Source organism: Plasmodium relictum, assembly GCF_900005765.1.
Source record: "Plasmodium relictum strain SGS1 genome assembly, chromosome: 8".
In the NCBI taxonomy this organism is placed as follows: Eukaryota; Apicomplexa; class Aconoidasida; order Haemosporida; family Plasmodiidae; genus Plasmodium; species Plasmodium relictum.
In genome coordinates, this window is record NC_041686.1 from 655,166 (window position 1) to 669,637 (window position 14,472).

The 14,472-nt window shown below is 20.7% G+C and overlaps 1 protein-coding gene across 1 annotated transcript; it reads left to right on the forward strand.

Moving 5' to 3' along the window:
* Window positions 1-4,373: 4,373 nt before the first annotated feature.
* On the forward strand, window positions 4,374-13,238 carry Cap380 (oocyst capsule protein, putative; the record flags this gene model as incomplete). The annotated part of the gene is made up of 1 exon (XM_028676248.1): window positions 4,374-13,238. One exon carries the CDS (start codon window positions 4,374-4,376, stop codon window positions 13,236-13,238), a length of 8,865 nt encoding a protein of 2,954 aa, XP_028532756.1.
* Between the last annotated feature and the right edge of the window lie 1,234 nt (window positions 13,239-14,472).

Sequence of the window (14,472 nt, forward strand, 5' to 3'; positions counted from 1 at the left end):
AAATTTTAATTATAATGAATTATTAACATTTCATTAAATTATATATATATACTTTTTCTTTTAAAAATATTTTTAATGAAATGTGATACATAAAAAAAAAAAATTAAAAAAAAAACAATAAAATCAATATAATTAAACATAGAGAACTTTATATTTGTTGTTAAATTTATTAATTTTTTCTTTTTTTTTTTTTGTTACAATAGATAAAATCAATTACTAGTACACATGAATGTTTCTTTAAGATTAAAAACAATTAAATGTTTTTGCTTAACATTCAGGTGAATCTTAGTCTTTATCGTTTAAATTACTTATTAAAAAATTTAATTTTTCTTTATATATATATATATATATATATATTTTTTTTTTAATATATATATGTTTAACGATTTAAAAAAAAGTGTCAAATCAGCAAGGAACGTTTAGACTAAATTATTAAAGAAATTTAATATTTAATAAAAGTATTTAAAAAATGAAGTATATAATAAAATGTTAAAATTATCACTATTTACATAGAAAATTTGTTAAAATTTTATACTCATATTCTATATTAAATACTAATTCACATATATAAGGCCAAAGAATACTTGCGTTTAATAAAATTTTTATCAAATACATAACAAAAGGAAAAAATATCAAATAAAATAATTTAATATAGTTTTGAGTCATTTAGAACAATTATATATGCATTTATTAAAAAAAAAAAAAAAAATAATAATAAGAGTATGTTTTACATATTAGGGAAATATAATATATATAAAGATTACATTTACCTTAAAGAATTAAAATATTTAAATCTCTAAGAAAATGAGAAATATCTTGTAAGGAAATAATAAACATGATATTTAAATTTAAAAGAAAAAAAATTTAATTTAGCATCTTTGTTGTATATATATCACTTTTAGTAAATTTATTTTACTTTTAAAAAAAAGTCAAAGTATAATAAATTAAAAAAAGAATTATAAAAATATGTTTTACAGATATTAAAAATTAAAAAAAGTTTAATAGAAATATAAAAATGTAGAATTGCTAAATGTTCGAATTAGTATATATTTCTTTGTGTTACACTAAAAATTTTTAATCTTATTTTTTATGAGAATTGAAATTTGTAATAAATATATATATATTTTTAAAAAAATAAACTTTAAAAACAAAATTTTAGGTAAATATTTAAGAATCTATGTTACTAAAAATTTTATATTAATGTACTTGTGCAAAAGTTTCTATTCATATTATTACATATTTATTTACTAGAAGATTTTTTTTTTTTTTTTTTTTATAATATATAACTAATTTTTATTACTTCTTTTTAGTTTATTAAAAATAAATAAATACATATAAAGAGTAGTATATTTAACCGAGAACATTAAATCTATAAATTTTTTTATTTTAAATGTCAAATCATTTCTTTAAATGACCATTTAAAATTTTAAATGAACTATAACATATGTTTGTAATTATTCATTCATTAATTATGATTATGCTCTTTGTTTAATGAAAAAATAATATTTTAAAATTATATAATGAATTTTTTTTAAGAAAATAATAATCTCATAAAATTTTAAGATAGAAATTTTCCTATAATTTAAAATGGTATTTGTGCTTTATAAAACTTTATGCAAAGTAAAAATTCATATATAGATTTTTCATTCAAGACATAATAAATTAATAAGAATTTTTAGTATAATTTTAAAAAATTTATAATTGAAAAAAATTATATCTACTTTAAATAGGAGTTATTAAAGAGAAACATTGTCTTCTTAATTTTTTTATAAACATTATTAGCCCATACGTTTTAAAATTTAAACATTCCTATGAAATTAAAATAAGCGTTTTAAATACTATATTTTTTAAAAATTTAATACTAAAAAATATAGAACAGATATGTAAGTATATTTTAATGAAATAAAATTAATAATAAAAATATGTTTCTACTCTAAAAAAACTAATTTCTAACAATCAATTAAAAAAATTATAAAGTTTTCTTGCATAGCAAAACTTTTATATTTATTTTATGGTACAGCTGATGTAAAATAAAAATGTCAACATCACTAAAAAAAATAAAAATGCAATTTTAATAAAAACTATTTCTGTTTGTATTAAATGGTGGGGAATTTTTAATAAGAAAAATATTATAATAATAAAGTAACTAATTTTTCCTATTTTCTTGAAGGCGTTTGAATTTTTTTATCATAAATATAAGAGCTTCTTTAATTGAAATAAATATATACATAAAATTTCATATTAAACTAAAAATAAAGAAATTTATGGGTATTTTTTTTTTAAACAAAATACCTATATTATTCATATAGCATAATTCATTATAATAAACATATTGTTTTATTAATTGGAATTTTAAATAATTTTATAGTATTTTAAACAGTTGAACTAATAATGAATATGTAGAGAAACCCTCCTTAATTTATATTAAGTAATTTAAAGCGAAATTTATTTTGTATTAAAATAAAATTTTACGCTTCTTGTATAGTTTTTCATTAATATATCACTTAATATCAATTTTATTATTTATCCATAACTAAAGTTATTATGTATGCAAATAGCATAAATATAATTATCCTTCATTACTAAAAAAAAAGAAATAACCAAAAAAAAAAATATATTATGCATGTATATATATATTTTAGTGTACATACTAAAGTATATATTATAATGTATGTATTTTCCTTAAATGCTTAGCATGCACAACTACATTTTCATTTAAATTTCTTCTTATTACAAATGTAAATAGATCAATAGAACTATTTATTGTTTACACACCAAAAATTTATAACAATTTTATATCCTATGTAGTATCAGAAAAAAGTAATTTTTTATTGACTTTATATACATAAATTATTTATGAAAGAAAAAAAAATATATAACTGTAAAATATGTAAATCATTATTTCACATTAAATATTTTTTTCTTTTATAAAAACTAGTATAAGAATAATAATATACTTAAATATATACTTAATAAAAAACAGAAAAAATAAATTTTCACTATTATAATAAAAGTATTGCTACTATCATAATCTCTATTGTGATACTCAAAAAATAACAATGATTCTTATAATTTATTTTTTTTTAATAATATATTATAAAGTGTATACTAATAAAAAAATTATATTTCAATTTTTTATATATTTACTTAAAAAAAAGAATTTTATATACTAATCTCCGTATCTGAAATAATATATAAAATTTATGTAAATGAATATAAAGTTACATATGTATTGATTATTAAAAGAATAATTAATGTATTTACTTTGTTTCAATTGCATGTTAAGTAAAAAATAAAATGAAGCAATCAAGAATTTTGTTGTATAAAAAATTATTTTTAATAAAAAACAGATAAAATTAGTATAAATCAAAAAGAAAAAAGAATGAATTCATAAAAAAAAAATATATGTATAAAATATAATATGTATCTTAATTATAATATTCAATATTTTTGTGTATGAATTCATTATAACTTTTGTTTTTTTCTTTTTATTTTCCTTTTTACTGTGATTCTATGAATATTTATAAAATGAAATATATTGTTTGTCACATAAAGTTTAAGAACAAAATAAAATGAAACTACTCATAAAGTAAATATTGAATTTTTTTTAATTGGTTAAAATTTTTAAGGATACGAATGCTTATATTTTAAATAAGGAAATATTTTCATACCTTGAAGATTTTTTTTTTTTTTTGAATTATTTTGCAGTGTGATATGACAAAAAGAAACAGATTTTTCATCAATTAAGTTTTTTTTTTGTTCTTAGAAATAAAATGTCGTTGAATGCAGTTTTAATGCAGAATTAATTTTTCTAATGGAAATTATAAAAGAATAAAAAAAGATGTACTTATTTTTTTTTTTTAAACTGTAAAAAAAAATTTTATGAAACACGATTATTTTTTTATTGCATCTTAGTTTTTTTAAAAAGAGCTTAAACAAATATGATATTAAAAAAGAAAAAAAAAATATTAGCTAACTTAATATTTTTTTAGCTATCTGGAGAAATAAAAAAAAAAAAACAAAGGTGCATTAAAAAAAATACGGATTTTTCTTAAGAAAATTCTCTTTTAATGCAACAGAAAAAAAAAAAAAAGCTAATTTTTCCCCATTATATATTAAAAAAGTAAAAATGAGCAATTTTGGCCCCGCGCAAATATATGTGTTATTTTCAAAAAGAATTAAAAAAAAATATATATTTTTTTTTTTGACAATAAATTCTCAAAAGATTTGTGGCATATTTTTAAATTTTTAATACATATATATTTTCATTATAAAATTTTAAGATATGTTATATATATAAATATACATATATTTTTTTTTAATAAAAAAAATAAATAAGTAATGTATATTCATTTAATTATTTTAAAATTATAATGTATATTTTTAATTTTTATAATATTATATTTGCATGCCTTATAGGCATTGTATGTTCATCTTGGTTTAATATTCCTAATATAGATCCCATAAAGAGTATTATAACCAAAGATTTAAAAAAAAAAAAAGCATCATCTAAAGTAAAAAGATATGTTTTAGATGTAAGATCTTTTGGGAATGAATGTGTTATTAATCATGAGAACATTTGCGAAGTCGCAAACTATGATATACACATAAAAAATGGAATAAAAGGTCATATTGCCAAAGTAATTTTAGCTCAAAAAAATACAAGTGATCTTGTTTCAGTACATAGCATAAGTGGGCAATTTTCTGATAATGGACAACTTATATTCCATTTTAATGATATTCCATCGTTACATTATAATATAATATTAGAAATATCAGATTTAATCTATAATAAAGATTACGATATTGGAAAAAGTTGCCAATGTACAGAATGCAATGATAACAAAAGAACAATAGATTTAAAAGAAATTAAAGATAATTTGATATATAAAACGAAAATTCAAAAAGAAAACAAAATACAATATCCATACAAAACATTTGTTCATGGAAAATATTTATTTAGTAAATTTTTATTCTTTCATTCAGAAATAAATGCAAACACTATAGAAAATTACAACACTTTATATAACAACTATTATGAATTAGTATATCCATGTTCTGGTATTATTATGACTCATTCTGAAAAATACAATTTAAACTACGATTTATCAAAAGCAAGTTGTTATTATATATATCTAATGGACAAATTTTTAAAACAAATTAATCCAAGCAGTACTATTACATTGAAATTTGTAAGTCCAGTATTACTTGCATTCGAAGAAGATAAATCCAATTATGATATTAAAGTTACTCCTAATCAAAGTATTCAGCTTCCTTTAAAATATAAGGATAGTTTCTATATTCCTAGAGATACCGTTAATGGTAATTTGATAACTATTAACACACACAAATATTTTAATAACAACAAATATATATACAAAAATAATGATTACAACAGAATGGAGCAGGTTCATCTGTTTAGAATGTTTTTTAAATTATTCTCACAACAAAATAATATTTCAAATGAAGAAATGCTACAATACACTACGGGACTCATTTTAGAAAAACCTTCTACATTTCAGGATAAACCTTATAATATATATGCAGAAGAGTTAGCAGTTTTATTAAATTCTTTTAATTCAAAATTTAATTCAGAATCAATTGGACTTAAAAAAAATGTTGTAATTATGAAAGAAGAACAATATATATCAAGTTATGGCTCAGTCTCTTATGCGTATATAAATGAAGATCAATTAATATTAAGAGAATCTTCAGAAATATGTTTAATTGTTTTGGAATCTATTGCATATGAACTTAGTACATATATAAATAAAAAATTAAGTGATTCGAAGAAAAATAAATGTCATATTATGAGAACTAGTAATAGTTACGCTAATATTACAACTATGTATTATACATATGAATTAGATTGCAACCATGCATTATATTATAGAGAAGAGAGTGTAAGTCAAGATCATAAGGCTAATCATTTCTTAACTAGCATATCCTTATTGGAAGATGTAAGTGTTAAATTAATTTATGACGATATATTTGAATATTCTATATTATTCAATGTAGCAGTTAATATAAAGTCATTTAATTTTTTAACAAGGTATATTCCAAATTATATAAATAATAATACTATAATTACTTTTATTGTAACAGGAAGTAAGAGTGATAAAATAGAAAACGAAATTGAAATTAAGAAATTTTCATATCCAATGAATTGCACTAATGATTGTCCTAATATAGAACCAATAATAATTGAAGATAATTTTGAGTATATAGCTATAACTACAATATGTATAGAAAATAATGGATTATCTACTATCTGTATTCCTGGAGATAGGTTCTCTTATGTTTTTGATACTAGATTGTTGAGAGTACACAAAATAAATATTAATCCTTACCCTGAAGTTGTGCTTACTGGTGGTGTTCATACTACTATAACTGAAGATATTTACTGCATCATAGTAAGGCAACCAAATATTGTGCCAAACGAAAATTTTCCGGTTACATATACTGATAGAACTTGCAAAGAATTAATTAATCGTTGTCATCTTTTAACAACTGCAGTTATTGTAGACAATGTGGAAATTTCTTCTGAAATAAAAAGCATTCATAATTATTCAAAACTCTTATTCTTAACAGATTTTAATGAAAAACATGAAGAAATGCTTCAGATCACATATTCTACGAAAGATTTTAATAACAAAAAAAGATATATCTTAACACATTATAATAACAGTTTTTACTTTAATAAGCATGATAATAAAATTCACCTAAAACGTCCAATGGAACACTTTGATAGTTTGCCAAAATCGAATTATGACAATGATGAATATGATGAGTTTGATAAAAATGACAATTCTTTTAAAGAATTAAAATATAATATTGAGATAAAAAGTTATTTTGAATCAGAAAATAAAAGTACCATTCACATACAAATGCCCAAAAATAACGACGTTTCTATGTATCCATTTGGACAAACATATATTAATTATGAATATATTAAAAATAGCATTCACATGAAATTCTTAGATAATTATATTTATTTTTATGACAAAAAAGAAATAAACACTAATATTTCACAACATTTTATAAACATATCTCCATATAATTATGAGTGTTTAGGTGCTTATGCTTATTTGATGAATAAATTTAATATATTAGTTAATAATTCATTAAATTGTGAAGCACTAAATATGATAATAGAGGTTTTACTAAAAGGAAAGTTAGGAAGATATTTTATAAATAAAGAAAACAAAATACATTTAAATTTTGTTAAACGTTATCAGGGAGCATATGATGTTTTTGATCTCGTTGAAGTTGAAATATATGCACCTAATACACCAGAAGTTCCTATTCATAAATACAAAATGAACGTTAGTATAGACGAAAATAATAGAAACTTATTATATTCACACAAAAATATGAAATACTCAAATAAATATTTTTCAAATATATATATTTTGATGTTTAAGATAGCATATGTTTTCAATGATTATGATATATATACATTTTTCAATGATTTAACGGGAATATTTTTAATTGACAGATTCACTTTAAGAAATTTGGTTAAATTAGAATTAAAAGATAAGACAGATATACAAAATATAGTAAATTTACTAAAGAATGAATATCAAATTTTAATTGAAAATCACACAAAACCTTCTGAAGAATTGATTAATGAAATTTCCTTAATAGCAGCATACATTGTAGAATTAACATCATCTTACAAAAAAAATTCAATTAATACGTACATAACCTCATTTGCTGGTATAAAATATTTTGTATATGTTGATGAATTTCTATATAAAAATAAAGAATATAAAATAAATGATATGGCTTACAAATTATCAAAATATAACACACTTATAATTAAAAAAAAAGCATTATGTTGTTCTAATTTTGTTGATGAAATTGAAAAATCTCTAAAGTATTATATTATATATAAATATATTGTTACTGATAGAATAGTACAAGAATCAGAAATACAAATAATTTCAATAGCAAATAATGTAATACAAAAACTATTGGAACACCCAATTTTATCAACTGATGTATGCATACCAGATGAAAATAAATCAAATAAAATTATTGCGACAATTATGGAAGGATCTGGATATATTTCTAGAACAACACAATTAACATATGTAGATATGGAATGTATTGATTTAGATGTGATAGACCATTATGAAAATATAATAGAAAAATTCATAACTTTTGGTGATTCTAATGGAATGTTTGTCGAAATGTATGTTAATAGTTCGATACTAGGTAATAGCATTACAATCAAAGAAGATATGGATTATCAAATATACTTTTTGTTCAGAAATTTGTCGATGCCATTTGTAGGTAAATCAAATAGAAAAGAATCTTCAGGATTAAGAAGATTTTTATTAAAAAAAGGTACAGTTTTCCAAGAAAATGAAAAAACAAGCATATCTTGTTATTTAGATATTGTAAATAAAGATTCCATATTTATGTTAGAAAAAATAATTTTTGTATCAAAAGAAGGTGATAGATTAGTAAAAGAGGTGAATGTTGAATATCAAACATTTTTTGTACATCCAATGAATTTAATCACAGAAGCATATTTAGACATTCCAAAGATTATTGTAAAAGAAAACTATTATAGTAATGTAGTTGAATGTTCTCACTATAGTAATGGATTAGAAAGCTGTATATATCCTGCTTATGGTTATGAAAATATTAATCCATTTTATGTATCATATTTAGAAAACAACCAAAGAAAAGATATATTATTTTCCAATAATGATGAACTTAAAAAAATTAATAAAAATAGTGTAATATCTATATCAAGAAGATACAACATAGAAATAAAGGGAGATATAATGATTGATGATATTTATGATACTATTAGAGCTATTTTTCATGAAATAACAGGATCAATGGGAATATATGACTTTAGCAAAAAATCTTGTGGTCCTCTATATTTGAATAACAATCAATTAAATTTAGTTAATGATCCCAATTCACTTATATCTAATATTTTATATGATACCAAGTACTGTATAGATAGAAATTCTATTTTTAATAAAATACTGGAAATTTGCAATTTTGATAAAAAAGAATTAGCAAGTTTATTTGGTGGTATAAGAAGTCATATTCTACCATATACTTTAAATGAAGAATTTGCAAATTCGTTAACACAAAATGAACTAATTAATTTAATATTTTATTTTATTTCATCACCACCTCAATTGATTGAAGATGTCAAAATGAAACCATTATATTTAGAAATTTTAGAATTGACTGATAACCCCAATATGAAAGTCATTGTTGAAGAAAATTTTATTAAAATTAATAAAAACTTATTAAGTAAAGTACACAAATTTTATATTGTTGAATTTAATACCATATTATACGAACAATTATTAAATTGGATTCCTGATGAAAGTAAAAATAAAGAATTTATACTAAGAGAATCAAATACAAATAATAAAAATGTTTTAGAAACTATTAATTACTATATGAATAGATATATTAATAAAAATTCATGTAGTGACTCTGTATTTACAAATAATGGATCTTTATTTAATGCATTTGAATCTCCAACTTATCAATATCCAAGTTTTACATATAAAAATAATGATATATATTTGAAACAACAAATAAATGGAGATATTTCATTTAATAATTTGTTTTTATATGAAGGACGCAACTACTTGAATGATACATATATAAATGCTATATTAGTTTTGTCTCCAAATAGGTTTCCTGCTCTTAACCAAGTTACATTTATAGAATTAGTGGCTAATTCATTAGATAATAATAATCAAATTGTTTTAAAGTGTCATCCACGTAAAGATTATGATAAAAGTGTTGTTCAAAATTATAATTTGGAAAAAGGTACAATATATTTTGTTTGTAAGAATATATATATTAAATATTTAAAAAATGGTTTTTATGAATTCAATAAATATTTAGTTTATTACGAAAAAGATGGACAAATTACACACCAGCAGTATGAAAATATGCCTGTTAAACCCATTTATGAAGTAAAAACACTATTGCAAAATGTACCAAATCAAAAACCATCTATAACAATACAGCGTGCAAATAAAAATCAAGATTCAAATATAGAAGAATACTTAATACACATTAAAGGACAACTTAAATTACACAGAGATCCATATTCTGTAATTAAACCAGCTTTTACTCAACGTTCATACTTACTTAACACTAATATTCATATTTTTGATGATTATGTAGCATACAAACATTTTAGAAATTTAAAAAATTCAGAATATTTAAATATCCCTTTGAGCAAATATATATTTAAAGGTGAATCATTAAGCATATCACTTGTTCAAAGTAAAAAAAAAAATGATATAATAGATAATGTTTACTCATTAAAAATTAATAAAAGTAATAATCTTTTAGGTTTAATCATAATGGATATACATGGTAACAAATATAATATCGAGGTCACAGAGGGCGAAGTAGTAAGTGATAATGAGAATATAAACCGTTCAGGAAGTATGCAACCAACCAGCGTAGAGAATGATGCAAGTAATGATAATGGACAGGAATTAGACACAACACCAAATGAAAATGTACATTCAGGGAGTAATGCACAAATAAATGAGAAAACACAAATAGAAACTCTTATCGATATAGATAGACCAATAGAACGTACATTGTCAGAAAATGGAGAACAAGAAGAAGAACGAAAACTAGAAGTATTAGTTGGAGAAGTTCCAAATTTAAATAGTCAGATTTCATCAGATAATGGTGCAAAAATTCAAACAAATTATAACTCATATATTTCATTGAAGATATATCTATTAGAAATAGAAAAAAATAATAATAATTTATCACCAGAATGGACGGGACCATTTTATTTTAAAGTAAGTACTTATTATTGGTTAGGAGAAGGCATTGTAGCTTTGTCGGTATTCAAAAATAATGAACCTATAATGAATACAATAACGGAAGAATTTATAAATATGAATGCATTAAATGATATGTACAAGCAAATTAGTAGTCAAATACAAATTAACGAAGGAAATTATACTATAACAATAAGGGGTACTATTTACAATTTTTCTGATATTCTTCAAGGATCTAATGAAGAAATAAAAGTAGAGAGAGTATATGGAGAAAGTCTCACATATTTACAAAATAAAATCAATGAAAAAAAAGGAAGCAAATCAAATTTAAAATTTAAGAATACATTAAAAAAAACAGATCCTATATATATACCTGTCACTTTTGATACTAAAAAAATAATGTATCAACCCTCACAAATAAAACCTGTTGAAGTTAGACCTGCTGAAGTTAGACCTGCTGAAGTTGGACCTGCTGAAGTTAGACCTGCTGAAGTTGGACCTGCTGAAGTTAGACCTGCTGAAGTTAGACCTGCTGAAGTTAGACCTGCTGGAACTAACTTAAATACTGTTATACAAAGTACTAACACAAATTATAATGATACGAAAATATCAAAATACTATGTAGATTTGCCTACAGAAAATGGAATTATAACCTATAAAAAAAATTTATATTATCCACACTCTCTAAAAAGTTTAGATGAAAATTCATCTGATGATAGTGTCTTTGAGGGGTTAATTTCACTTGTAGAAAATTTGCAGGTAAGTAAATATATCGTAGAAGTTAACAATAATTATTATACAGAACAATGCGTAAGTGGAAATTGCTATGTAATTCCAGATGATATAAAAAGAATTATGAAAAGTTTTAGAAGTAATATTGTAAATGGCAAATATGAATTGGATATCCAAAAGCATATAAATTTAAGTATAGAAAATGAAGATGGAACACCTGAGGAAAGAAAAACAATAGTAAATAAAGGTGATTTATGGATAAATATTCAAATATATAATACAAGCAATATGAATAACATTGTATTATTAGAAAATTTTACTTTACAAAATTATTATATTAAAGAAGGAATTTTTAATATAACTTGTACAAATGGAGAATATAGAATTAATAATATTACAACTGAAGATAATAGTACTATTTCAAGTGAAATTAAAAAAGTCATGAAAATATTAGGATATGAACTACTAGATGGGGACTATGCAATATATATTGAAGCAGCTACCATTAAACCTTTGATGTATAATAATAAAAAAGAGTATGAACAATATGAAAGCATTATAAATAATATACTTCAAATACAAGAATTTAAATATTCCTTTAAAGCAGTTGTGCATGTACTAAATGATGGAAATAATAATAGTTATTATTTTAAAAAGGTAGTAGAAGGACATTTTGAAGATACAAAAGAGGGAGAATATTCTATAGATGTTATTAATGAAATATATAATATAACTCCTATGTATGGTGCCATTTTAAGTGAAGAAAAAGGTAAATACATTATCCACAATACATGGGATTTAAAAGAAGATATATTAATTAATTTTAATATAAAGATTTTTACTAAGGAAAATATGTCGGAATATCACAAGCGTATAGATGGAGAAGAGTATTATCTTACCATAAAGAAGTTATCAGACCAAGAAAATATGAATTATGGAACTGAACATATAACATTTATAGGAAACACTATAGGAGATGGAAGTTACTTCGTAAAAGTCTTTAATAATATTTATACTTCAAATGTTGCATCAGGATTAAAATTAGATTCTAATATTATTAAAAATCTAATGTTATTATCCTATGAACAAATTAAAAATGGTGACTACTTTATAAGCATTAGAAAGAAGTATGTGAAAGATAATAATATCATCTCACTTGATATAGATAAAAATACAGTAACTAAGGTTTCTGCAAAATGTTTATATAGTTACACTGATGTGTCAAAAGACTATATATTAATGAATGAACCAGAAAAAAATATAGATGAGGGTGTATTTGAATTGATAAAAAATTTAGATGGTTCAGGGTTTACGTTTGTTAATAAATCAAAAGAAGTAGCTTTAAAAGATATTACAGTTACTACATTAAAAAAATTACTTGATACTTTACCATGTTCTATTTATAATGTTTCAATTAAGGCTAATATAAATAAAGACAGTTTATATACTCATGATGTACTACAACAAGGAGATATACCTTATACTACCTTACGTCAAGCAAGAAATACTTCATATGGGACATCTCAAGAGTATCCAGTAGCACATGGAAATTTTTATAGTTATAATGCGAATGATATGAATAGAACCACGGCTTATTATAAGAAAGATGAAGGTTACACTACTATAAAGACAACTTTATGTTCAACTCCAGTTAAATCTAAATGCAAGAACCTTTTAAGAAGAAATAAAAGGGAATTTTTATATTAAATCAAATAAAATTACTAATTTTTAGAGATGCTAATTTTTATATAAGAAAGATGATTAAAAAAAATATATTAGCAATGTATGCCTATATAAAAAAAAATATATTATTTTCATACAACTTAAAACCCTTAATGTATTTTTTTAAAATATTAAAGTTTAAATAAGTTGTACAACTTTTAAGGTATATTTTTTAAATTTATTTTAAAGCATTTAACTAAAATTTAGTATTAGCATAATAAACTTTATACCATAAATAAGTTTTTTTGTTTATATGCTAATACTTAAAGTTTTCATAATTTTTTAAAGACTTATATGTAAATAAAAGAAAAATTTTTTTAATCTATTTTAAATTTAAATATATAAAATTAAATTAATTCAGCAATAATAATTTATATATATATATGATAATTTAAAAAATTTTTTTTTTTTTAATAATAATATTTAAACTAATGTTTTGTTTTGAAGAATTTTTTTAACTATTTTAATTTTTTTAAAAAAAAAATTTTTTTTTTTATTAAAAAAAAAAATATATATTTTATTAAATTTTTATTCTTGAAAGTAATATATATAAAATATAATAACAATCTCTAATTAGGTAAATTATGTATTATATTAATTTTGAAATCGAAGTGAAAGTATATATAATATCATAGCTAAAGTAATAGAGTGCAAAAAAAAATAAAAAATAAATAATAATACAATTTAATTTAAAATTTAAATATAAAAAATTTTATTCTTTCCAAAATTTTTTTTTTTTCAATTATCTTTTATAGAATAGTACTGTGCTTTTTTTAATTATAATAATAAAATAAGTACCATTAATCTATTAATGTAATAGTAAAAAATCAAAGAAATGCTCTTGAAATTGTAATTACCTTTTTGAGAAATATATTTTTTTTTGTGCATTATCATATTTATAAAAAATTAAAATTGCATTTATGTTATACTTAATATGAAATTTTAAAACATGTAAGATTTAAAACATTTTCGTTTATTTTTTTTATGCTTTTCTTCACAAATATATTTTTATATAAAAAATTTATTTAAAGAATATATCTATTTATATATGTATATACATATGAGTTACACATTGAAATAATTAGGTTGTATTGAATATTTTTTTTTTTTTTTTAGTAATAAATGGATAAATAAAAAATAATATAATTAAAGAAATTTTTTTTAAAAATTATAAAACTAAATTTCTATATTAAATGTATTAATAATTTCAATAATAAAA